The following is a 24,085-nucleotide window of genomic DNA, read 5'->3' on the forward strand; positions in this document are numbered from 1 at the left end:
CTTGGACGTTGCCGCGAGTTAAGACCTCATACGGAGCAGAAATTATATTTCTGTGCGTGTTTCTGTTTTATTCGGGCTACGCAAAAAGCGGGAAAGAAAAGAAGAAAAATGACACCCACTGGTGCAATACTCGGTAATGCGAAATTTTCACGCACCTCTCAACGTTTAAGTAAATATAATTAAATTATAATTAAAATCAAATGGCTGAAACTAATACACGATAGCGTAGCTCCCATGCCACAGAAAGGCTGACGTATTTCGTTGTCAACGGCGGGGTCGAGAAGCATGCACCCGTATTCGTTTCGATGGATGGATGGATGAATGGAATATAGGAGCGTCCCCTTTGAAACGGGGTGGTAGCAGTTGCTATCGTGCTCGATTTTTTTTTCTGCTTCCGGTTGAGCAGCGCTACCTAGCGGCCAGTTGGAGAAATATTATGAAGCCAAATTAGAGTGCTTCTATACTCGTAATTCCGGTCTCTCAACGGTAGAGTCCCGCAACTCCTTGGTCCGGTCCTCACTCACTGAAGCTCATTGGCTGAGTTTTCTATGTTGCTCTGAATATTCCCGAACTGCGTGACATCGCCAAAAGAGTATAGCCCCAAGGGATCTCGGTCATCATGATAAGAACCGGAGGGTAAGGCCGGCCTCTTGGCAATTGATCTGATATTAATAAGGTTTTTCTATGCAAAGCTATGTCATGCGCGTCTCGCTCTCAGTTTTAGTTTCGTACAGGAAAAGCGTCGGATTTCCTAGCTCGCCCTACAGGGCTTTAGAAATGGAGAGATGGCATCGCCTTGTTCGCGGCTTCGAACTCCTCATTGCGATTTAGCACCCGAGTGCGATAATTAAAATTTTAATTAGTGACATTTAGTTAATTGGCCGGATAATTAGATGAGGTTTGTTGCATACTTTGTCCACTGTACCTTATAGTTTGCTCCTGAAAAGAATTATCTTTCTGCTTGAAACACTGTATTTAGGAATTTCTGAAGGACCTCTCGTTTTTGCTTCACAATCCGCTCAAGACTTCCCCGCATTCGTTTTACAATTTTGTTTTCGTGCTATTTTTCTGACGAAGCTTCATGTCCTGTCTCCACCAAAAGAAGAAACACTGCCACGACTCTAATTCCGTTTTTCTTCATTGATCTTCTGATACGGGTAGTGTAGTGATTATGCTCCAATACAATTCCCAAGAACGTAATGGCAGATACCCCTCGTAGAAGACTCTCTTCAATCGATGGCGGCAATCGACTGTCATAACACCGCATTTATTCCCGTTTAGTTAATGCACACGCCAGCCATATGCAATGTTGGTTTACGCTTGTCTCGACTATGCAGAAATAATAAATTTCGCCCTACCTGATCTGTCCTACTTCCCTTCGTTCTGTGCCCGTCCTTCAGAGACTCCTTTCTCATGAAGAGACACTAAGGACAACAACATTGAAATTGCACTCTTCATAAAAACAGATTCAATTGATCTTTCTGACTATGTTGACGTTCGTCCGGCAGCGGAAGGATTCCTGATAAGTGTGCACCTAAAAATTTTTCTTTCATTTTATTCCAACTCGTGTAATGTGCAACGAAAATAGAAAACGACTTCGGTATTTCTATTAAGAGAATGGCGCTGTGGCCTATCATTGTAAAAAAAAAAAAAATAACATTTTATTGCAGAATTGTCCATAGTTTAATCATGGCATAAAGCAGAAAACGGACAATTCGTCCATATTGGTCCGTGTTTTTTTCTGTGCCTTCAATACGATGTTTTCAACACTATCAGCTTTGGTGCCCATGCATGGTATGTTTGCTACATGGTCCCTATAGACGTTTTACTGCGTGATAAAATATATGGGCACCGCCATATATGGTAGGTAACGTTCTGATTCAACGCTCAGATTACTTTGCCAACTTTGGAGCACACTTTGTTCACCATTTGTATCCAGTTGGCACATTCGACTGTATCCATGTGAGCATTTGTATATAGAACAAAAGCGCTGCAACAATATATGGTTTGTTAACAGCTGTCAGCAGCATAGCTTACTGAACTGTATTTATCAGTTTTTGCCACCACTGCGGTCTCAATTAAATAACTGGAATATATAGGCAAGGACCATTGGTCCACTTGAGGTCCCAGAAATTGTTTTGTGAGCACTCTTCGTAAATTCCGTCCGCATGTGTGATTACTCATCATCATCCTTCATTTCACGGGAACTTCATCCTTATTTTTGAATCATCATCATCATCAGCGTTCGGTGTGATCGCTCTTCGGCGCCACTCGAATCCCGGCTGCGGCGGGCGCTTTTTGATGGAGGCGAAAAGCTCCATGCCCTTGTGCTGTGCGATGTCAGTTTAAAGAATCACAGGTGGTTGAAATTTCCGGAGCCGTCCATTACGGCGTCATTTACAGCCTGCGTCGCTTTCGAACGTTAAATCCTTAAACTAAACTAAAGTAAACTATACTACCCCTAACTAAAATAATCCAGGGTGCAGAGTCCGTATTACGAATTTTCAGAAGTTTTTTTCAACTTGTATCTTTTTATGAATTACGGAAAGCATTAGAAAAACAATAACCTACGGGTTTCTATGTAAAGGACAGAATTCCTTTCTTCTTTTTATACAGTGCGGCTTTCAGTATCCGCGCCGAAAGTCTGTGTCGACTCATCGACACTTTAATTCATTCACGACCCTATATGCACTTTGTGAGCTGCGCGTAAACAACCAAGGGCCCTGCCACGGCGGCTTGGGGTTAAGGCACTCGCCTATACTGAACCCAGGGACGACGGATCGGACCTCGGCCTCGGCGGTCGCTTTCAAATGACGGCTAAAAACAAGACGCCTGTGTACTTTGCGATGTCAGTGCACGTTAAGCAACCTCAGGTCGAAACCCAGGGTGATCAAAATTTCCGGAGTCCTCCACTACGGCGTCTATCATAGCCTGAGTCGCTTTGGAATGTTGAACCCTACAAACCAAACCAAACCAAACCCAACCATTAACAAACAAGGGAATAATGGTAATATTCTGACAGCGCCTTTATATTCTAATGAACAGTGTGCACAAATGATTTTTCAGGGTGGGCCGGTGCGAAGTGCAGCTGAAAGCTGTGTACTGTTGTCTTTCGATCAAGATTTTTGTACATAGTGAGCTTTGCTTTCAGCTTATCGCTGTCTTCCTTCCTTTACATCCATATCTTAGTCTTCATTTATCTAATTTATCTGTAGGCGTTTCTTGTCTGCGTGTACTAATTTATCTGAATAAGCCTGGAGAAAAACAAGTGCTAAACGAGACTCCCGCGGCTTCATCTCGACGAGGGCGTTCAAGCCGGCGCTGTCGGGCGCCAGCTTCCAGTGTCGGTTTCTCATAATCAGCATGCAGAGCTTCGTGCGGGGAGAACTGAAGAGCTGTTTGGGCTCGTTCCAATCAAAGCAGGAAAATGCAACTGATTGCTGCTTGCCGGATGTTCTCACGGATTCTTTCTCGAACAATAGGCAGTTTTGAAACGCAGATGCCTCACCCCCCCCCCCCCCCCCCCCTCACCCGCACACATACAAGAGGAAAAAAACCTACGTTCGAGACAAGCTTGCATGAATATTCTCATACCTGTATATATTCTCGTCTTTCTACTTGCCCGTCTGTAGCAGCTCGTGCAGAACGAATATGTCATAGTAATATAATAACGCGTTCGAAATTACGCACCTATACCCCTTCGTTTTGACTGTCCTGTCAAGATTATGTGATAATTTGCAGCTACGAAACTTCGTTGTTTCTTTCCGAAAATGAAAGAAAAACTCATATATCGTCCCCTGAACCAGATCTACCAGCTTACCCAAGCCTTTAAATAACTCAGTGTCGGCGAAGCCAACTGACAACTGTTGAGAGTCGCCTGGCCTATCCAGCAGTATCTATTTATTTGTTCGTGATAGTTAGTTATCAGTATACAATAATCAGCTAAATCTTATAAATAATGTCTGGGGAAACAAGCGTAATTTAAAAAGTCGTCGATCGTCTCGAAAGACAGTAAGCTGTGATGTTTGCCCCAGCTGACACTTACGTAAAGTACTTTTAACGCGACAATGTTAAAGGCCTCGTTTTCCAGAAAATCTGGCGTTGCGTTTGCGTTGGCGTGGTCTAAGTCGCGCGTCGCTTTGGCTCGTGGCAGCTGACAGCCGTCACTGAAGAGTACTAATTATTTATACGACTGTGCGGCGTCACGCGACAACGTAGCATGTTCGATTGTTCAGGATCTGCAAACCGGGTACTCAATTCAGATGGGAAGGAGAGGAATCAAACCCTCCAGAGCCCTTGCATCCCGAGTAATTATACTAGTTAAAAAAGTCCTATGAGGCAATAAGCTCCCATTTTCTCACATAATCTCGCAGAAATTGCATAAAAATCACATACAGGTCGCATAAAATCTCATGGAATCTCGCACATTATCATATATGATTGAAGACATTTTATGATAATGAGGGCACCGCATGAGATTCTTTGCAATTGGTATGAGATTGTGCGAGGTTATTGCCTCGTAGAACTTTTGGTCTTTCAGTAGTTATGCTACCCACTGGCCACTCAGACACTTTCACGTGGCTTCGTTAAGAGAGGCTTTGTATGCGTGTCGGATGACATTTCGCATAATATGTTAGCTTACAACTCTGCCAAAAAGCAGATGTGAGATAACGGAGGCAAAAGTATAGAACTGCAGATTAAGTGAATGGCGCATGTGTGTGCTAAGAAACCTGGATCCGCGGAGGGGAGGCGTTAACGAAACCGCGCCATGTCGTCTAATAATTTTTTTTTTTTCACTGAATTTGAATTAAAAAAAAAAAAAAGAAGCCTTCTACTGGATAGCGGTGCCACTTCAGCGCCCCGAGACGTGCCTCAGAAAACAAAATCTGCTTTTCTTTAGATCGTTTTCCTCGACGGGGCTTTACGCGTGTACTGGCCAATAGATATGCGCCAGAAACTTGGCACGTTAATCATTTGTTTGGAGCACAGTAAATTATGTTATTTAAATCCTACCTTGATGCAAGCATCACAGCAAGCATCGCAAACGCTGTAAAACTTTTGATTTGACACTTTGCTTCTCAATTAAGTCAACAAATTAAAATTAAATTAAAAAATTTAGAATTTTAAAAGGAAAACTAGCGAGAACGATAGGTCTCATTTGGCTTCACTGGACTCGGACACTCCGTTCTCTCTCTCTCTCTGTTTTTAATAAAGCTTGGTTACATTTATCTGGAGCACTGGTGTATTGAACATGTCAAGTTCGACAAAATCAATTTAAATTTGACTGATGCCGGATTCCTCCTTGGTCTGAGGGCGCAGTGTATGGCAGTATATGGTACAGGCTAATTATATGCCTCTGTTTCGCACAGAGGCAGCGCTAGCTGTTTCTGGTAAAGGTGCGTTTCAACTCATGTAGAACCTGCAATTCTTGTCGTAATTTTTGGACTAATTGAAGCACTCACACCCTGCTGACTATAATGGTGTCACGTAAGATGATTTTTTTACAAGAACAATTCCTGGGTTTGCTGCAGCATTGCTTCAATGCAGGCTGAACACAAAACCCCCCGTGTACAATGCGATGTCAACGCTCTACAACAAAACCCAGATGAGCTCAAAAATCCGGATCCTTCCACTAAAACATTCATCATAACTAATGTAACGGTTCGGAACGTTTAAACCCCGCAGCTTGGAATTTTTGTTTTCACGATTAATGCGTATATTCGCAAAGCAGAGTGGCATAAAAACTAGAAGCAAACAGTGGCGTTGTACAGTTTTATATTATTTTGATAGGGGTTCCGATGTTGCGACTTCGGGACACTTTCTCGACTTCCCTGTTCGCACAAGCCTCCGGTTGCGACAAGGCCCCTATCGGGCCCTACAAGCCTTGCCCGCAAACTTGACACTCTGCAGCACAAATTAAAATTAAATTTAAGAAAATTGAAACTTAAAAACGAAAATCAAAGTGTGCGCTATGGTTTTCGAGTAGAGTACAAGATCTGACCTGACTCTCTTCTGGGCGCAGGTGGTCGCTACGCTCGGAGACTGCAGGAGGGTCGGGTGTCGGTTATCAGCAACCAGGACTGCGACGACATCCTGCGTCAGACGTCCAGTTACCGGCAGGCCACTCCCGACGGCATCACCGAGGACTTCGTCTGCGCTGTCAACCACACGGGCGTCGATGCTTGCCAAGTAAGCGCACAACACAGATGCTCTCGTGTTACCATTCTAAGACCATTCTTTCACTGTCGCTCACGGGGAGCTTTTGAACACTTCGATTATGATGCTTGTCAGACAAAGCAGTGCTCAAGAAATTGCATCTTGCAAGTTAACTTCAAAACACCCAACCAGCAATATTCGCCCTTACTTTGAGCTATTCGTTCTTATGTTCACTTGCAGTGCTTACTGTGACACTATGAACAGGTTAGAAACGACGGTCAGAATTAACGTGGGCTATTTTATGCACTGTTAGAGACGTCGCTGTCAAAGGCTCCAGATTAAGTACGAGCTATCACTCGGCGCACGAGTACGTTCGTTAATTCGTTGCATCCCAAAGTGGCCATCGGTGCAATGTAATGAGTTACATTCTCATTCTGACCATCAGGATAGCATAGCAGCCAGGCAGAAGCAATGGTAACAGATGATGACCGTCAGCATTGGCTTGTATCTCGAAAGGGTCATAGGTCTTTCTCTATGCGCTTTTGAAAAAGCACGATTGTCGCGAGTTATATATACCGACAGGATTACTGTGTTATAGAGCAGAGACGTACATAGCTTTATTTTGTGTTGTACCCACGGAGCCGCTTTCGACAGTACTCGACATTATTTTTTGATGAGCCGTTTATAATAGCGGCATCAATGATAGCCGCGTCATTACAATCCTTATTACGATGATTAAAATGCAGTCCTCTCTGTCTCCTTTCTTATAGCACATCTCGAAATCTTCTGCGAGCCGCGCAACTTTGCAGTGGCGTTGTCTCAGTTCACTTGCCATCGGACTTTTCTGCGCTTCCTCATTCACTTTAGCACTATCCCAAAGCCGTTGTCGCCGCCTCTGGGAATAACATTGAATTAGAATCTAGCGCAAATTATATTTGCTAAAAACTGGCAATGGGTCGATGACACTTTTAAAACTGACTTTAGCTTGCAAAGCACCATATAAGATATAAGTATCTATTATAATTTCGCTGCTTTTCTGTATTCGAATTAATTTCTTCAGAAAAGAAGGCTCATGGTTGCTGGATAAGGTAATTGGCAGTATTATTTATTTCTGGCCTTGGGCCGTGTTAGAGTTTGAGTGCAAACTGCTACCTCAATGACCCAAGGTCCAAGACGCGTCCAAAATCATCGCTCAGTTTCCATTCGTGCGTCCTTATAGCGAGCAAATGGTAACCACGACACCTTTTGGGAAGGTGGCAAAGAAACGAAAGTACGCGCTGTACAGCTCTTGTTCACAGCCCACATTGGCGTTTTCCACCTACAGGGAGACTCCGGGGGACCTTTGCTGGCTCTTGGTCTTGACTTCCGATGGAACGTAGTCGGCGTGGTCTCCTTTGGTATCGGCTGCGGCGGTCGCTTCCCCGGCGCGTATTCTCGCGTCACGACATTCCTGGAATGGATAGCCCAAAACAGAGACTGAGCAACTTAGGCACGCAGGCAAAACTCACCTGTGCCGCCTTGCATTTGTACTTTCAAGAGGTGAAGCCGGTACCTGCAGCACCACAGCTGTGGTCAGCCTGATCAGAGGACGGGGAGCATCTATACCCGTCTTTGCTTCGGACAAACTTATCTATTTTTTGTACGTTGAGCCGGCCGCATCTTAACTACCTCAAAGATGCCTGGTCAGTGTTACAGACATTGTAGTATATGTGTGTGCGGCGTGCTCAGTTGTCTATATACGCCCACATTATTAAGGGTGCAGCGTTAGGCATAGACTTCTTGCCCAGTCTTATGGTAAATGGCTGTCATGTTTGGTGCACTAATACTGCTCGACACCGCACCAGCGGTAACAGGTTGTTTCGAAGCTATGGAAATAGCAAATTTACAGTTCGTAAAACGTGACAAGCCTAGAAAGGAAATGGCAAAAGATTATTTTATTTTCATGTGTTGTCTTCTCAGAATTGCAGCATCACCGTGATATATCGACCATTTGGGTAACCTTCCTTAAGAGGATAAAGGTAAAAGATTCGCAGTTTGGTAGCCGGCATGCTTGGCTCTTCTTTGACTCGCCTATTCTTAGTTTTTTTTTTAATATATTTTTTACTTGAGGCCGAACCGAGTGAAACCCTTTAGAACTAAATGAGCCTATACTTTCGAACATGCCAAAGAAACAACAATTAATGGCTTTGTAGTCGAGCATCGTTTGACCTCGTATATAAGACATCTGGGTACGCGGGCAAAAGCGCATATGCAGAGGAAGCCCGCACAGAGAGGGAAAGTATTAAGTAATTAAAGAAGGGGAAAAAAGGCAGTCGTCTATAAAACGTACAGTAATTGCTCTGTATCCAGCTGCGTCTGCTGATTTACGCAACGTGCAGCGAAATCGTTCCAAATTGTTGTCCAGTCTTGAAGTTAGATAGCAATGATTTGTTAAACTTTGCTCTTCAGACTGCAATTTCGCGGCTTGTACGAGCATGCCTTGACGATGGCTTACGGTGCGATGTTCAGTTACCAAAGCGTTGGCTGGACTGAAGCTGCCCTTCTTTCTTTTGTTCATTTTTCTTGTGTGGTATCAGTCTCTACAATAGCCATCTTTCATGACGTACGCAAGTGTCGAGATGACCTATGTGCATCACTGAAATCATAACGTCACTGCTGGTCTATTTTTTTTTTATCTCTGAGAAGAAAGAAGGCTGTGCTGTTGAGCTTGCAACAAACACAAATATGTAAGAGAGAAGCTTCAGATTGACGGTCTTTTTTACCGACTAGAAACGAGCTGTCATATCAGTTTCTTTTGCTTGAGCTTGAACAATTCTAATTTTGCACCTCCATATTTTCTGAGTGTGCATATTATATTTCAAAATATGCTGTTGTCGTGGCGACCTTTTTGAGGTAATATGCACTGCGCATTGCATGAATACATATAATTCATAACAAAGATTGTCACCTGATGTCCCTTGTATTGAAACTACGATGCTATCTGCCAGCATGTCTGATCAAAGCTGTGGATTCATGTATTTTTTTTTATTCGCGTATGTAACGTGGAATGAATTATGCAAGGGTAATGATGCGACTGTTGACTTGTGTCTGTCAGCTTTATCGTCTAACTTATTTATTCTGAATGGTGTTCGCGAGTGAAGTTATTTATTATATGAGTGAGAAGGCTTCATTTCCTCTATTTTTCTGAGCATAAGCTTAGCTTGCGTCTGTATTGTGTGCTTGGAATGCTTCCTGTAATACTTTTATATCTTTAATCATATAGCATTTCGGTATACAACTATGTCTTTTATTCATAAATGGTGTAACAATGTTTAAACAACAAATCATAATAATAAAACAATCGAGCGCAAGTCTAGTTGAAAGCTTAGTTGCGCATCCTAATCAAACCAAAGCACGCTTCAATGCCTTCCATCCTTGAATGCAGGTAATTCACAAACCTATTTATAACCCTAACATGCACACTGTAGTGCCGCCATTTTCAAACTTTAAACTTTGCTTTTATGTTACTCGCTTGTTATAATGAAGAATTTTGTGTAAAGGTGCTCATTATACACATCACCTCGATCCTCATTTGCGAATGAGCCACCTAATTTTAAAATTCCAGTGTGTTGTATGACATTTAAATAGTGCCAAATTATAGTTTGCCAAAATTTAAAAAATGGCTCTTTTGTGCCTTGATTATGCAGCAAATAATACACATGTTGCACTCTAACCACCAGGAATAAGCAACTAAATGCGATGGCAGCGGTATACACTAAAACATTTTTTTTTTATCTTCTTCAGAACAACCTGTGACATATGATCTTGAATATGCATATCTTAACTTTACCTTTGACCAACAGACCGGCTGTACGCCTTCAACGCTTTGTCAAAAATAGACAAAAAGGTCGGCTTGTTAGAAGGCGTTTGTATTGGGCAATTATCGAGGATATGTGCTCAACACTCAAAGTGCATCATTGTGGAATGTGAACTGCGAAACTTTTAACACCAGAAAATATTCAACACTTTTAAAAGGATCATAGCTGATGAAAACGATCATATCCAATTTCAAGAGCTGCTACAATAAAATGTGTAAACGGAGCTGCAATACACTTTTTCCTTACGTACTTTATACAGGTATATTTTAAGCTCATGCTTTTATTCAATGTGCAGAATGGACGTTTCTTTTATGTATTTTATGTGATTGCTCTGTAGCTACTTTGTGGACAAGGGTTGGAACTGTCCACATCGCATCATAGCGTGAACTAAATATTCGCTATCTAAAAAATGAAGATACTCAACACAGACAAGAAGAAACACGACGACAACTGCGCAAATACATTTCTTTACTTCTTCTGTGTTGTTTGTGTTGTGCATCTTCTTTTTTGAACGATGCACCAACTTGCCCCCCAGAGTGTATTTATCGCTAGTTTGCTATCTAATCACCGTGATGTGGCGCGAGGCTTGCACATGTACTAGACAGTTAAGCATGTAATTATGACGTAGAGTCATTAACATGCCACTGCCAATCTCTCATTATTATTATAATATTAATATCTTTTGTACTTGGTGTTGTGAGCGCATGTACAGTTGATCCGTGGGAATGTGTGAAGTTTCCTAAACCTTGCCAACGAAGACCAACATAGTGTGAGCGAAGCAATGTATATGCAATAAAAGTGCCTGATACCTTTTTTGTTGCACATACTCAGAGCTCTTTGACTTCATTGAGTACATTACATACAAACAAGCACGGTCATTCGCGTATACTTCCACAGCCTGTGGATTTCATTCGTTGACAGATTACCTCACAGACTGGAAGGATTATAGTAAACATTCACCTGAGCGCAAGCAAAGGGAAGCAAGGAGAAGATGTTGCGTTTTCTCCTCAATTCGAGGCAACCAGTGAACATTTCAGCTATGACACCAACTAGTTCAGAAAACTTCGACGTGCACTATGCTGCATACCCGTGGCGCTGCCACTGATGTCCCTACAGTCGCGAGCTGTGGTAAACAGTATATGTAAATAAGCTGCCTGGTGGTCGGCCGAGCGCGACACGGTCTCACGCCTCTGGTAGTGATTTGACCCAATCAGCCAGGGTAGTATTTCTGGTTTAGCTTATTTCATGTATATAACGACGCTTCACGAGTACGACAGCAATTTCGGCTTTGAAGGCGCGGCAAATTTTAGAATATACCTGATTTCCCACCATGGTCCAATAACAGCGCGCAAGTACTCAGCTAGGCGACATTAACGTAAAATTCCGATAGGCAGTCCCCCGAAGCGTTGAGCAACTCAAAATATTTGAAAAGGCTGTCTAGCTTATGTGTGAAAACAAGGTGCATATTTTTTCGCTGTCCAAAAATGCGATAGGTTCCAAAAATAGCAATACTAAATCCAACCTCACCATCGCCATCATCTTATCTATTACTACTTACGTCACAGTAGGGAATTGACTTGGCTGGGACCTTTATGGTCCACCTGGTAAAAAAGGGAAGCCTCTATACCATTCCATTCATATTCGCTACTTAACGACATAAACTTCATGAATGTCTTCAGTTAATGGCCGTCCCGTGCCGGCTGCAGTTGAAGTATTCGCGCAAACCTCATACTCGCCCACTTGCTGCCAACCCCTGCTACGCTGTCTTCTCTTAAAACCCTTAACAACCATCAAATCTCTTGCCTTCACTTTACATGTCCAGACTACGCCAAGTTCTTATTTCGGCTGGAATATGAGCTCCACCACATGCGAGTACCCAAATCCAGGCCTACCTATCACATGACATATACCATACCGTTTCTCTGCGGTCCAATCTCACTAGCTAACAGACGAACGCTGAAGCTATACGGTCAACGAATTTCCCCTTTTTAGGATGAATACAGCCCCTTGTACAGGTGAGGACCAGTGCTGCTGCAAAAAGTAAGTCGCAGTTCAGGATCGTGTTCTTAAGAACAAGAAATAAACGTTATCTGTTGCCTGCGCAACCTTCGCATAAATCCTGCCATTCATTGCCTTACCTAACTGGTGTAGGCGCATGTCCAAATGATCGCTCACTTTGTATGCGACGTGTCTCGCAATGCAATATTCTTGCGACGACTGTCATAGCGGTGTAGATGGGAGCCTGAGCCAGTAGGATCAGGCGTCGAGCGCCGTTGTAAATTGCACCTCCCATCCGCCCAGGGGGAGAGTTCTAAATAGCAAAAGAAAATTGTGCGGGCTCTAATAGGCTTGGTGTCTTTTGGAGTTTTTCCAGAAATATTTTATTAATCTCTGAAACTTGCTTCAGCTCCTTATCGTGCCGTCGGTGCACTGAAATTTGTCGTGTGGTCAATGTTCTATTTAATATTTCTAGCTGAGTCAGTAAGCACTGTTATGCAGCACATTGTCTTCAGTGGTCTATCTACCAAGTGATCTTTCATCAAAACAGACAAACGCCCTAGATTCTCGTATAGGCTTTGCTCCATAGACTCGGGTTTTCACCGCGGAAACGGCTGAGCTGTACAAATGCATCTGCTAATGGCCTGCATGGGCAACAGCGGTAATCGACACGCACGGGCAAAAATCGGAAAGTTCTTGCCGCTGGGCATGCTTTCATCGAGATATGTGTTCCTTGTTAGAACAGCTGCAGCCGGGCGCACGTCTTTGTGTACCCAACGATACGAACGCAAGGTGCGCTGCATATATTCCGCCAGTGTGAAAGTACGGAAAAGCAGCTCGGCCCGAGGTCGTTGACTCGGCAGAGAGTTTTCCGGAAGCTGACGGGCAGCATCAATGTCATCCCAAATCCATCGTCATTGCGAGGCGCCATAAAGCTGGAGGCCGATCGCTGTCGGCCTCTCAGACTGTGCCTGCCAGTCTTGACGTCCGCAGCGGCGAAGAGTCATGGCGACTTGGAGCACCATCGTCATCTTGTCCCTGGTCTTCCTTCATCAATGCCGTTCGTAACGCTCCCACGTTACTAATTTACTCTGCTTAACGTGTGGTTACTCCATCTTCGGCCTATAGCCAGACTACTAACAATACAGTGTGTCATAACGAGTTCAATGACAAGAAAGGAGTAATGTGCATTTACTGAAGGTTATACTGTTCAGCATGTTGGCTCTATTGCTATCGAATTATAGTTGAACTGCTTCGTGTTTTATGGTATTACTGTTTGTTAAGTGAAGCTTAGCACCCAAGATTACGTCTAAGAAAATTATACATTTCATCGCAATTTATATTCGAAGTTTTGAGAAGTGTTAACTTCGTGATAAAGACAATGGCTTCAACTGTACGTTTAGCGCGAGAAGTAGGAGTAAGTATTAGCGTTATCATTTAATTGTCTGCATTATTTGATCACCGATTGGTGAAAACGCTCAGTCAGAAAGCTTCGACGCATGTGGATGCATTTCACCATGTTTAGGGGTCGAACGCAATTGATATTTTTTATTATACGAACTTTTACTAGTTTCAGAACTTACGTTCTTTTTTTTTTTGAATATTATTTCAAAGAAGTCATTCGCTTTTTTTTTTCTCATTTCAATAATACCTGAGGCACCCTATGCGCTAAGAAGGCGCGTAGAGCTTGCCTTGACTTGTATGGTAACAACAATGGAGTTCATGTACACCGAACTAACGCTCAAATGGTCGTGTTGAGAAGAGCCGTTGCAATCCCAAACAAAACGGTAACTGCGTGGACATTTACAAAGCAGCAACGCAAAAACGCATGTAAAATTTTATTTCCGGAAACTCTTCTGAAAGCATGCTTTCCATCATTGAGAGAGTGACCGAGGGATGCACGTATTATTAAGGTAATAAAGCAATAGCGTCCACAACTAAAGCGCTAGCTGCAGTGTCCCTGTCTCAGTGACTGTCGCCCTAGGGCCTGCCGTACGTGTTCGCTCGGCCTTTTCCCAACGCAGGCAGCGCCAGTGAGAGCGAGATGCTGGCTAACTTCCGGAGGTGTCAGAGGGTGTGCAACCGTGTACTGAGCAACACCAGCCTTCTTGGCGTCGTGGTGGGCGTGGGCGAGAACCTGCAGAACGCCACCCAGACCGTAGGCACCGGCATCCGCGGAGGCATCCAGGGCGTCGCCACGGGCGTCCGCCAGGGAACCGCAGCCGTCGTCGATAACGTTCGCAGGAACATCCAGGTACAAATCGTGCGCAGAAATCGTTGATTTTTCTATAGAACATATACACGGGTACATTCTGGCCCAGTTGCTTGTCAAATCAACTTTTTTTCCAATTCACACTTTTTTTTTGAAGAGGGGGGGGGGGGGGGGGGACGTAATAGTTGACCGCGATTTCATGGCCCGTTGGGCAGCAGACAGGACCCGGCATGTTAAAAATTAACGCTTGGAAGTGCAGCGTGCGTCTGTGTGGTTCCTAAACGCGGTTTGATGGCGCTGCACTTAGTTCACACTAACCAAACCAAATCGATCCCGTAATTTCGATGAAGAAAAAAAAAATGTTTCCACTGTTAGTGAGATTGCATTTTGTCACATATAAATGTTGGTCAGAAAAAGTGCAGTAATTAAACGTGTCCAGATTTATAATGTTCGTATCCATTCGTAGGGTCAAAGTGGCTGCAAGCGTGGGAAAACGCACCTCATATCAAAAACATGCGTGTACAATCTTTTCCAAATCACATGTATGCGAAGACAGTCATTAATGGGGAAACTAAGAATGGTGCTCTTAGATGAGTCGATTTCACCGTGCGGCAATTTTCAGGTATATTAACGCGACGTTTCGTTCTAGATACGCCACTGCAGTAGGCACGCCTGATTAAGCGCCATAGCATTTGCACGTGATCAGAAATAGTTGCTCATCCAAAATGCTAGCGTTGCCATGACGAGATGCGACCCCTAAAAAAACAGAAACAGCGGCCTGATTAATGTGTTTTTTTAGGAATAATTATCGGTGAGGTAAACACCGGCCACGAGTACGAATGAGCCGACATTGTAAGCGAATGAAAATGTGTGGTTAATGCAGATGTAGCAATCATTATCGAAAGCTCACAGGCCACCATTTTGTATTGTTTAGCCGTGCAATGCGTGCGGTTTCAGTTTATAGAAGGTAAGAATAGCTTTCCGTTCGCACTTCTAGGTTGCGAAGCTGTACGGGGGAACACAAGAGCACTATTCACTATTAGTACAACAGCAAATTAAGTGGCCCAAGAATTTTTTACTATGATTTGACCACCGCTATTTCGAAGTCCGAGTAGTTCAGTGGGTCTCACATAAGTCCAGACGCAACGACTCTCGTCAGAACGAACAATCGTCGCCTCGATGAAGCTAGTGGCGTCCGTTCATGGTTTTAAGTGTACAATAAAAGACAGAACATTTATGCACTGAGCTTTGTGCGTCACCTCGAGACGGGGGCTAATTATTATTTAACGATTTTAACCCCTTCCGAACAGTTAGGTAAACCGAAACTCTAACAATAAGAAAGAAAATGATGTCCGGGAAACGAGATAAAGATTTCACTTTGTAGTGGACGTAATCAGGGCTGATAAGATGGCTGTTACGGTGCCAACAACGAAAAAAATGTGCGCAGTTTCTAACGCTTTCGCTTTCCGGCCGGCATCCTGCATCGAACGCAGGCCGTCAGGAACGGGATACGGCCATCCAGGTATCCGGAGGACGACTACAAGGACAACAATCCGGCTTTGCCGGAACCCGAGGATCAGCTGTACGTGGTGCCGGCTCCGTGACACCAGCACCGCTGCCTGTAGACGTCACCAGGCGGCCGAAGCGCAGTGCTTGCGTCTTCGAACAAACAACGGCGCAGCTCGCTCGCTATTCAAGCAACTCATCCTCGCCTTTGTACACTCAATCACCATACTGAGCATCCGCTTATCGCTTCACCCGCATTGTGCGCGAATGCTACGTGTTAAGTACATGAAGTAAAACAGTATTCTGGTATCACTCCTGAATGCACTTTTTTTCTTAGATCGCGATGCACCATCCGCAGGTTAAATTTGCTTTGCCGTATCTTCTGTTGCATATACATCTCGCGAGCTTATTTATATTGCTGTCCGGACTCTTTCCCCAGCAGTGCTATATCGGCTCGTAAATGTCGCGTTGAAGCAGATACCGGTGACAACGTGAAAAAGTCAAAAGATAAAAAAAATACGCAGGCCTATAACGTTGAGTGCTCAAGTGTAGCCAGCCGTTACACAATGTACAACACCACGGGGCATATTCTAGTTCCAAGTCCTCGATTACCAGACTTTTGCCGCTACCGCTACCTGACAGGTCGCGTTTTCAGCTCTGACAGGAAACGGAGTCATTGTCTCATGACTTGATTGTTACGGCGTTTGGGGCTGCTTGCGGACTTGCCACCAGTGCCAAGATCCCCCTCGTTTATCGCGTTGGTCCGTCATCGCCTGCTAGCAGACGATGCAAACCATCGATTATCACAACGCAATTCTGCAGTGACACCGCACGAGCGTTTATCACCTGTCGTCCGTGTAATACTGAAGATAAACAATAAGGGTGCGAGGAATTTGTTCTTCGCGAACGGAATTCGGCAAGACTGAATGCGAAGCATTTGACCGAACCTAACTTGCAGGAGTTTGCTCACCACTGCAGATCGTGGAGAAGATCGAACAAGGCCAAAATAGCCTAACTCGTTGCCACCGGGCTGCGTTAGGCAAGTAGACGAAAGCCTCTGCATAAAAATGTCTACAACAGCGTCAGCTGTACGAGCACACGCCTGGTTTAGTTCTCAGTTGCCAGGCCTGAATTTAGGCATGCGCGCTGACGAAATCGCGGAACAGGCGGACGAGAACCTCTGGACAGCTCGCGGCTCTGAAAGCTTCCCTGTGCAGTGCCAGCAGCGCCGACGTTAGCAACACATGATATAATCTAGCCAGTAAACCTGGTGACTTATACAAACGTTAGCAGGTATACCCCTGTTACATTCAAGAAGAACTCAAGCACCCGTGCAATCGAGTTTATTAATAAAAACATTCTGAGACCACATATAACAAATAATAAACATTTCGAGTACGTTCGGTCATTACCCGCTGTTAGCTGAAGTGTCCAAGTCGATATTAAAAACCTGCGTGGTACACAGCAGAAGTTCACGTACTTTCCCCATGGCACGCTTGACTTGAAAATAAAAATGTCTTCATCCACTTAGATGCGTCGATCGAATCTCACTTCACGTTTGGTTTGGTGTTCATAATGACATCCACGAGCTTCCCGACGTAGTCCTTGGCCAAGTCGCACGATCTGTACGCCTTGGTGCAGTTCTGCCCTGTCCATCCTTTCGCGAACGCTGCCGTGAACGAATCATGCATCTCAGCTGCTCCCCTGAAAAATGATGCCAGCAAAAGGAGAGTACGGGAAGGTTGTCGGTCTGCTCAGCAACGATTATACCAGCTGTCTGAACTTCTTGCTTAGGTCTACATAACCTAAGCAACAAGTTTAAAAAGTAGCCTTGTGGGCTCGGAATTAAAGAGAACAGCAAGAAGTCATGCTATTGCTGGGACGCGCAAAAAAAAAAAAAAAATCTTGTGTACGTAGTATCGTAGCCAAAATTACATTTCTGGAAGCCAGACTGAACTGGCGCCGAGCCCTTGAGGATGAGGATAAAGAAGAAAACGCGCTATTTTTATGGGGGCCAACCACATCACAGGTTATACACGATTACCACAGAAGTATGCGGACATAATTTAAGCTGGTTTTCTGAAATGTGGCAATATTTTCTAGTCCCTTGAAATGCCGGCATGCAGATCACACCCGCTCATTCCAGCAGCTAATCACAAACAGTGCCCATCACCATTTTTTTTGAACTGCCGCCGAGTGTAGTCGTGGAATACTATAAAGTGAATAAATCTGAACATATTCGGGATTCAAGAGGGAGCATAATTACCTCATAAATCCAGTTATGGCTGACATTTTCGAGTGCGCCATAGCGAGGGCACGTGCCATTTGACAGAATGACCTCTTGTAACATTCCAGAGCCTGCGTCTTCACGGCCGCCTTCAGCTTATGGTAGGCCAAGATCTGGGAAAACTTTTCTTGCGGAGACCCGTACAAGGTTCTTGGGCTCGGCTCTTGCAGTACCACGATGTCTTTGCTTGGACCTAAGAAAGAAGTGGACAGCGGGAAATTGACTCGCCTCGTACACAGCGTACGTTTCGATCCATTGTTCCGTCTGGTTATCCTGTCTGGTGGCTCTGGCTATTCCCCGTGACTTTTCGACGCGAATATTCTGCATGGCTATTGCAATGAGAACATTTAGAATAGGATATTCTGTATAGCTATTTCGTCGCGAATATTCAGCACGGGATACCCTGCACTGTTGGTCTGCAAGGGCTATTCTTGGTTGGGTGGTTTATTGGGTTTAAAGTCCCAAAGAGGCTCAGGCTATGAGAGAATTGTGCAGGGGGTCCGAAAATTTCGACTACCTTAAGTTCTTTAACGAGCACTGACATCGCACAGTACACTTGTGCCTTCCTTTTCGCCTCCATTAAAACGCGGTCGCCGTGACCGTCGGGGCAAGACCCCAGGCTTGGACACAGCTGTAGAGTCAACTAAACACTGCGCTACCACGGCGGAGTGGCTATTCTTCGTGGGTCATTCCGGGCTGCGAAGTAGCAATATTAAGAAAGGCAGCTGAAGCCTTGGTACTTACGTATTGCGCCGGAAGCACTGCAAAGCCTCGTCGCTAAGCATAGCAGGACAAGCGGTACCACCTGCCTCGCCATCTTGCAATACATGAGTGCTCCTTACGACCAACGTCTAGTGTCACTATCGCCTTTGACTAAACGGGGGAGGCTCGGAAGCTTGTCAGCACGTAAAACTTGTGACTTGGAAATGACAGGGTCGCACAGGATTTTAGCTATTTGACACGCAACACGAGCGCAGCGGATGGCGATTTCCAGACGAATTCTAAACCGCGGACATAGGTCGTTCCATGAGGCACCGAGACCTGCTGACCAGTCGGGCCTCTTAACACGCGCTTGAGTCAAAATTTCAACACGTGGTGTTGCCAGCGTAACAGGAAAACATCATCCTTGCTGTAATTATACCCGGATGTGCGCATGCGCTATAAACTTGTGCACCAAGCACTACGTATGCGTCATTCGTAGTCCATTAGGCTAGTGAATGTGATCAAGCAAATCAGCGGGATCGAGCGTGACTGCCAACAAGCTCGTGCCAATGTGAACCGGTAGCGTTATTTTGATTATTTATGCCTGTGAAAGCCGCCGTGAAAGTGACCGATCATGCGCGGATCACTGCGAGAAAATAACGTGAGAACAAGTAGGACATTGGAAACTACGTCTTTCTGCAATGCTAAACTTGGCAAATATGCCCAAACCGGTGTACAGCGCTCCGGAAGGTTCCGCATTGACTCAGCGACACCCGTCGTTGGCCCCTTGGCTCGAGATGGCTGAACTGTCCCGAAGTGCGCGATAGGAGAGTGTGTTGATATGCTGTTCCGCGTTCCACTATAACCTTCTATGAGCAACCATCATGTTTTTTCAGCTACGAGCCGTCTTCAATGGCAGCCAAAATTCGCTGGTCGACGACAGAAAATTGACGCTTCGCTACATGGGGGTTCCAAACACATAAGTTCCAGACAGAAGGGCCAACATGCCTCAATACTGATTAAAACAAACTGAGGCGAGATTCGAATTTAAGGGTTTAACGCAACAGAGTTAGTGGCTACCGTCTGTGGCCTCTTTTGCTGATCATGCACTTTGCATTCGGAATCTTTTTGTCAGTGCGCGATAAAACAATTCCAGGGGTGCACTTAAAGGGCCCATTAAAAGTTATTTTCTAAAGCTATAAAATGCACGCGTGTAATAGGCATCCCAACAGTCATACCCGTTAGTAACGCAAATGTGTTTAAGGTAGCGTCACTAGCACTGAAAATATCAGTGATCGAAAATGACGCTCCTCCTCTCCTCCTCTCCTCCCTCAGCTCAAAAAGCGCCGGCGTGGAAGAAAAAAAAAATGAAGAAAACAATCCGCGACAGCGCAGAGCGCCCAATGATTGGGAGCACCAAGCAGGTCCCATTGACGTTACATTGGAGCATTGCGTCGCGTGGGAGATTTGCGCTGGGGTAACCTGCCGCCCTATTCAATTGCGAGCGGTCGCCAAGAATACTTATTAAAAAAAAATTATTTATAAATTATCGGCTTCATGTAAAACTTTTAAATTTGGCACGATTACTCAAAAAGAACACGTCTATAGATTTCTTCCATTACAATATTGGAGAAGGTACCGTTTCAGGAGCTCTTTAAGTCTCAGTAGTATACTTGCGAGCGGGCTAGTTGGCTATACGACTCCGACGACCTCTGGCGCTGCGTGGTTGAACACAAAAACAATACACACACAAGAGAATTAAACCAAGACGTTAACACAGATGATGCGCTCGCTTTACCAACTGCCTGTTTTTGTGGTACGAAGAAGAAGAAAGCATCACAAAAAACGTGGGGTTACAATATGAAGAAGAAATAAACAAAATATTCAGAAAAAAGGCGAAGAAATTCAGAATGAAACAATTAAATGAAAATAAAACGAAAATAATGACAAATTAGGTCTAACTTCTTGTCACATTGTCCAAACGGAGAAGTATCACCTCCTTGCTGTTGAGCGCCACCGACGGAATACTCACGCATTCCCCTTCTTCCCCCGAAATCATCTTGAATGCTTTAATAACCTCTCTTTTAAAACTGTTTTTTGCGGCTGCCAGCACCTTGGTTTCGGTGAACCTTGGTACACAATGGGGGCCCCTCAAGTCCTGTGGATCGTCATCCGTTTTACAACGGGAGCAATGGGTCGACAGGTTTCCTGGAGCAGACAATGCGGCACACGATTTTCTGTGTTCCCTCAGCCTTTCATTGATGCATCGGCCTGTTTGCCCCACATAGGCCTTCCCACATGTCAGGGGGATCTTGTACACGACACCCGTGCGGCATTTGACAAAGCGTTCCCTGTGCAGTACTCCGCATCCTTCCTTGGTCTCTCTCATTTCATTCCCCTTCCTGTACATACTAAGTTGATTAAGCGGGGGCTGGCTGTCTCGTGTTTACGGCAGGCGCGCTGATCAAATCCTGCCCGCACGTGAAGGGCGACAGTGTCAACATACAGATTGAGAGGTTGAAACAAGCGGATATTCGAGGAGCATGCTGATATCTGCGGCTGAAAGCTGTTTGAATATGCGACCCCGAACAAGAGAACGTAAAGAGACTGAAAAGAGAAGACAGGTTGTTGTCCTGCCCTACGTACATGGCATATCACACAGTCTTAAGAAGATAGCCAGCCAATTCGAAATTAGGGTCGTGCTGTCCGCATCAAACAAGTTAAAAAAGTATGCGCAGGAAGGTGAATGAAACGTGGATGTTTCCAGCTTTGCGGGACGGTGCCTGCTTGCCAATGGTGATTAAGGAATTCCGTTATGACGAGGATCGATTTAAGGTCTAGATTTCCGAGATCTTTATTGGTTATTCCGTCCGCTCCCGGTTGCGTATTGCCATACCATATCCCGTAGGCGCACTGGAGCAGACGACGCTTTCAGGGAGTTAAACGGCGATTGTTTCTGAAAGATCTCTTTGAACGCAACCTAAAGGTAACATACACTCACTGAGGCAGGAAATGATTGTGGGGAAGGTAATTGCTTAGTGTAACTGTTGTCATACCGATTCTTACTTAAAGGTGTCTGTAAACGCAACATAAAGGTAGCATACACTCACTGAAGGGAGAATATAATTACAGTGAAGGCAATTGGAAAAAAAAATATTCAGAAAAGAAATAGTACACAGGAGTCGAACGCATGTTTAAGTGGCATCAGTGAAGATATGCGTGGTGTTAATCCATTGCGCCACCAAAACTTTTTTTTCCTTTATTGCCTGACTTTTGCAAGACAAAACAAACACACACACGACATTGATATAATAAGCCTGCCAGGGGCTGGCTTATCTAAAATTCCTGAAGATCCATCAAAGGTTCTACCTTTGGCAACCACTCAGGGTTATTTTTATTTTTTTTTTAAGTCGATATTTATTGCCTCAGGGCATCAGTAGGTTATGAGATGAAGGATGAATAAATGATTAAATGAATGGAAAAAGGTTGGCTGATTTTATGAAGTCCAGAAGTGAGCGATGATGAGGTCCCTGCGTCCAAGTGACGTATGAGGCAGGATTGGTTGCTGAAAGGCCAGCTATTCTCAGGTGCCGGAATCGTGTTGGCTTGAGTGCTGGGCAGTCCCACAGCAAGTGGTGGATGTCGGCCTCGACATCTTCGTTGTTACATATCGGGCATCCTGGGCGAGGATATAAGTGTTGGAAGTATGACCACGTCCTAGTTACAGCTGGTGTAAGGGCAACACCGACCCGGATCCTCCTAAGCGCAACCTCCTCTGCACGGGTGAGACCGCGGGGAAGGGATATCGCACACGGAGGGATAAGTGCACGTGTGCGGCGCCGGAGGTGCTCCTTTCTTGACAAAAGGAGGGTAGCGTCGTCGACTTCGAGAAGCTGTGGGATTTATGCGTCTTGGTTCACGAGGCGGGTTGCAAAATCAGCTTGACTTTGGGAAGGCAGCAGATCCCGTGGGACCCACTCAATGCGTATTGACTGTGGGATGCGCGCCGCAAGCTGGTGGATGTCCTGGCAAATTTTAGGGCAGCGGCTGACACGTCGGAGCAGACGTACTGCTTGAAGTGCGTCAGTGCGGATTACAATGTGGGCTGTAGGGAGCATGGTTATAGAAGTCACGGAGCAGAGTGCCTCTTGAACTGCCACAAGCTCAACGCAGAAAGATGTAAGTGGTTCCGAAAGCTGAAACGTAGTTGTCTGATTCAGGCTAGGCCTCCGTGGACAGTGGATTGCCGTTTTGGCTTCACAGCCTTGCAGGCTTCCATCTACGTACACTACTACGGAATCCTGAGGCAGGTTAGCATCTTGCTCTTCAAATCTCTGGCGTAGCAACGATGCAGAGTTGGCAGACGTCGGTCTGCGGATGTCAGTTGGCTTGTTGTCTCCTAACTGTATAAATTTCCAGGGAGGGAGAACTGGCGTAGGTGGCTGAAGAATAATGTGTGACGTTGCATACGCCCTCAGTGCTTGCGTGGAATGTGACAAAGTGGCCTTGAGTCTGCGAGCATCTCGGCGCTGCTGCACCAATTCATCGATGGTGTTGAGCTGCGCATTCTCCTGTAACGCTACGACCGGTGTGATTCGTGGAAGGCATGTTATGGTCCTCATAGCTTCTCGATTTAAGGCTTCAAGGCGATCCCATTGTGCCCTTGTAAGATGCTGGAACTGGGCCTGATAAACAATACGGGGCTGCAGAACCGCCCTCACTAACTGGCGTGCAACAGACGAGCCAGCGCCACCCGTTTTAGGTGCAATTCTTCTTATTAAACTTATAGTTTGAAGTGCTTGCTTTTTTGCCTGAGAGAGCCAAGCAGTCGCTGATCCTGATTGGTGAATTGTTAAGCCCAGAATTTTCAGGCTCGAACTTTCTTGTATTGGGGCGCCTGATAGAGAGAGACGAATTGGATTTGAGGCAAGTTTACGGCGTCCCCAGCGGTTGGCGACTGACGTGTATGACGTTTTACACACAGAAAGTTGAAGGCCAATGGAGGAGGCGTAATCAGAGGTTACGTCTAATGCTGACTGAAGGGCGGCCTCTTGAGTGAGAAGATCATGGTGAGTGCTCCATACCGTGATATCATCTGCGTACTGCAAAAACTTGATTTCAGGGATATCATGTAAGCGCCACGCCAATGGGATGAAAGTAATATTGAATAACGTCGGAGACAATACTGATCCCTGGGGCACGCCACGTAGTGAAACGAATGAACCAACAGTGTCACCGCTGAGACGTATTGCAAATTTTCGTCCATCCAAAAATGATGCGACAAAAGTGCGTACTCTCGGAGGGAGATGGAGCATGTCAATGGCATTCAGGATTGCAGCATGACTGATGTTGTCATATGCCTTTTCA

At 45.1% G+C, this 24,085-nt stretch overlaps 3 protein-coding genes across 3 annotated transcripts in view; 2 read left to right on the plus strand and 1 right to left on the minus strand.

Moving 5' to 3' along the window:
* Positions 1 to 10,825, plus strand: part of LOC146191341 (serine protease 33-like) — a 31,531-nt gene extending 20,706 nt beyond the window's left edge. Inside the window, exons 7-8 of the mRNA XM_084599915.1 lie at positions 6,023 to 6,189; positions 7,481 to 10,825. Coding sequence (XP_084456041.1) covers positions 6,023 to 6,189; positions 7,481 to 7,636 — 323 coding nt within the window. The 3' untranslated portion in view covers positions 7,637 to 10,825. The remainder of the gene's footprint in view (positions 1 to 6,022; positions 6,190 to 7,480) is intronic.
* Positions 10,826 to 12,937: 2,112 nt separating this feature from the next.
* LOC146191342 (uncharacterized) lies at positions 12,938 to 16,190 on the plus strand. Its single transcript, XM_084599916.1, has 3 exons — positions 12,938 to 13,071; positions 14,036 to 14,265; positions 15,717 to 16,190. The coding sequence occupies exons 1-3, from the start codon at positions 13,017 to 13,019 to the stop codon at positions 15,825 to 15,827; spliced, it is 396 nt and encodes a 131-aa protein (XP_084456042.1). The 5' UTR covers positions 12,938 to 13,016; the 3' UTR covers positions 15,828 to 16,190.
* An 867-nt stretch (positions 16,191 to 17,057) lies between these two features.
* On the minus strand, positions 17,058 to 19,260 carry LOC146191343 (uncharacterized). The gene is made up of 3 exons (XM_084601890.1): positions 18,761 to 19,260; positions 17,996 to 18,209; positions 17,058 to 17,433 (listed from the first exon to the last, which is right to left on the minus strand). Exons 1-3 carry the CDS (start codon positions 18,843 to 18,845, stop codon positions 17,277 to 17,279), a joined length of 456 nt encoding a protein of 151 aa, XP_084458016.1. The 5' UTR covers positions 18,846 to 19,260; the 3' UTR covers positions 17,058 to 17,276.
* Positions 19,261 to 24,085: the final 4,825 nt, after the last annotated feature.

The sequence above is a fragment of the Amblyomma maculatum genome, chromosome 4 (genome assembly GCF_055883805.1).
Source record: "Amblyomma maculatum isolate TAMU_Amacu chromosome 4, ASM5588380v1, whole genome shotgun sequence".
Lineage (NCBI taxonomy): Eukaryota > Metazoa > Arthropoda > Arachnida > Ixodida > Ixodidae > Amblyomma > Amblyomma maculatum.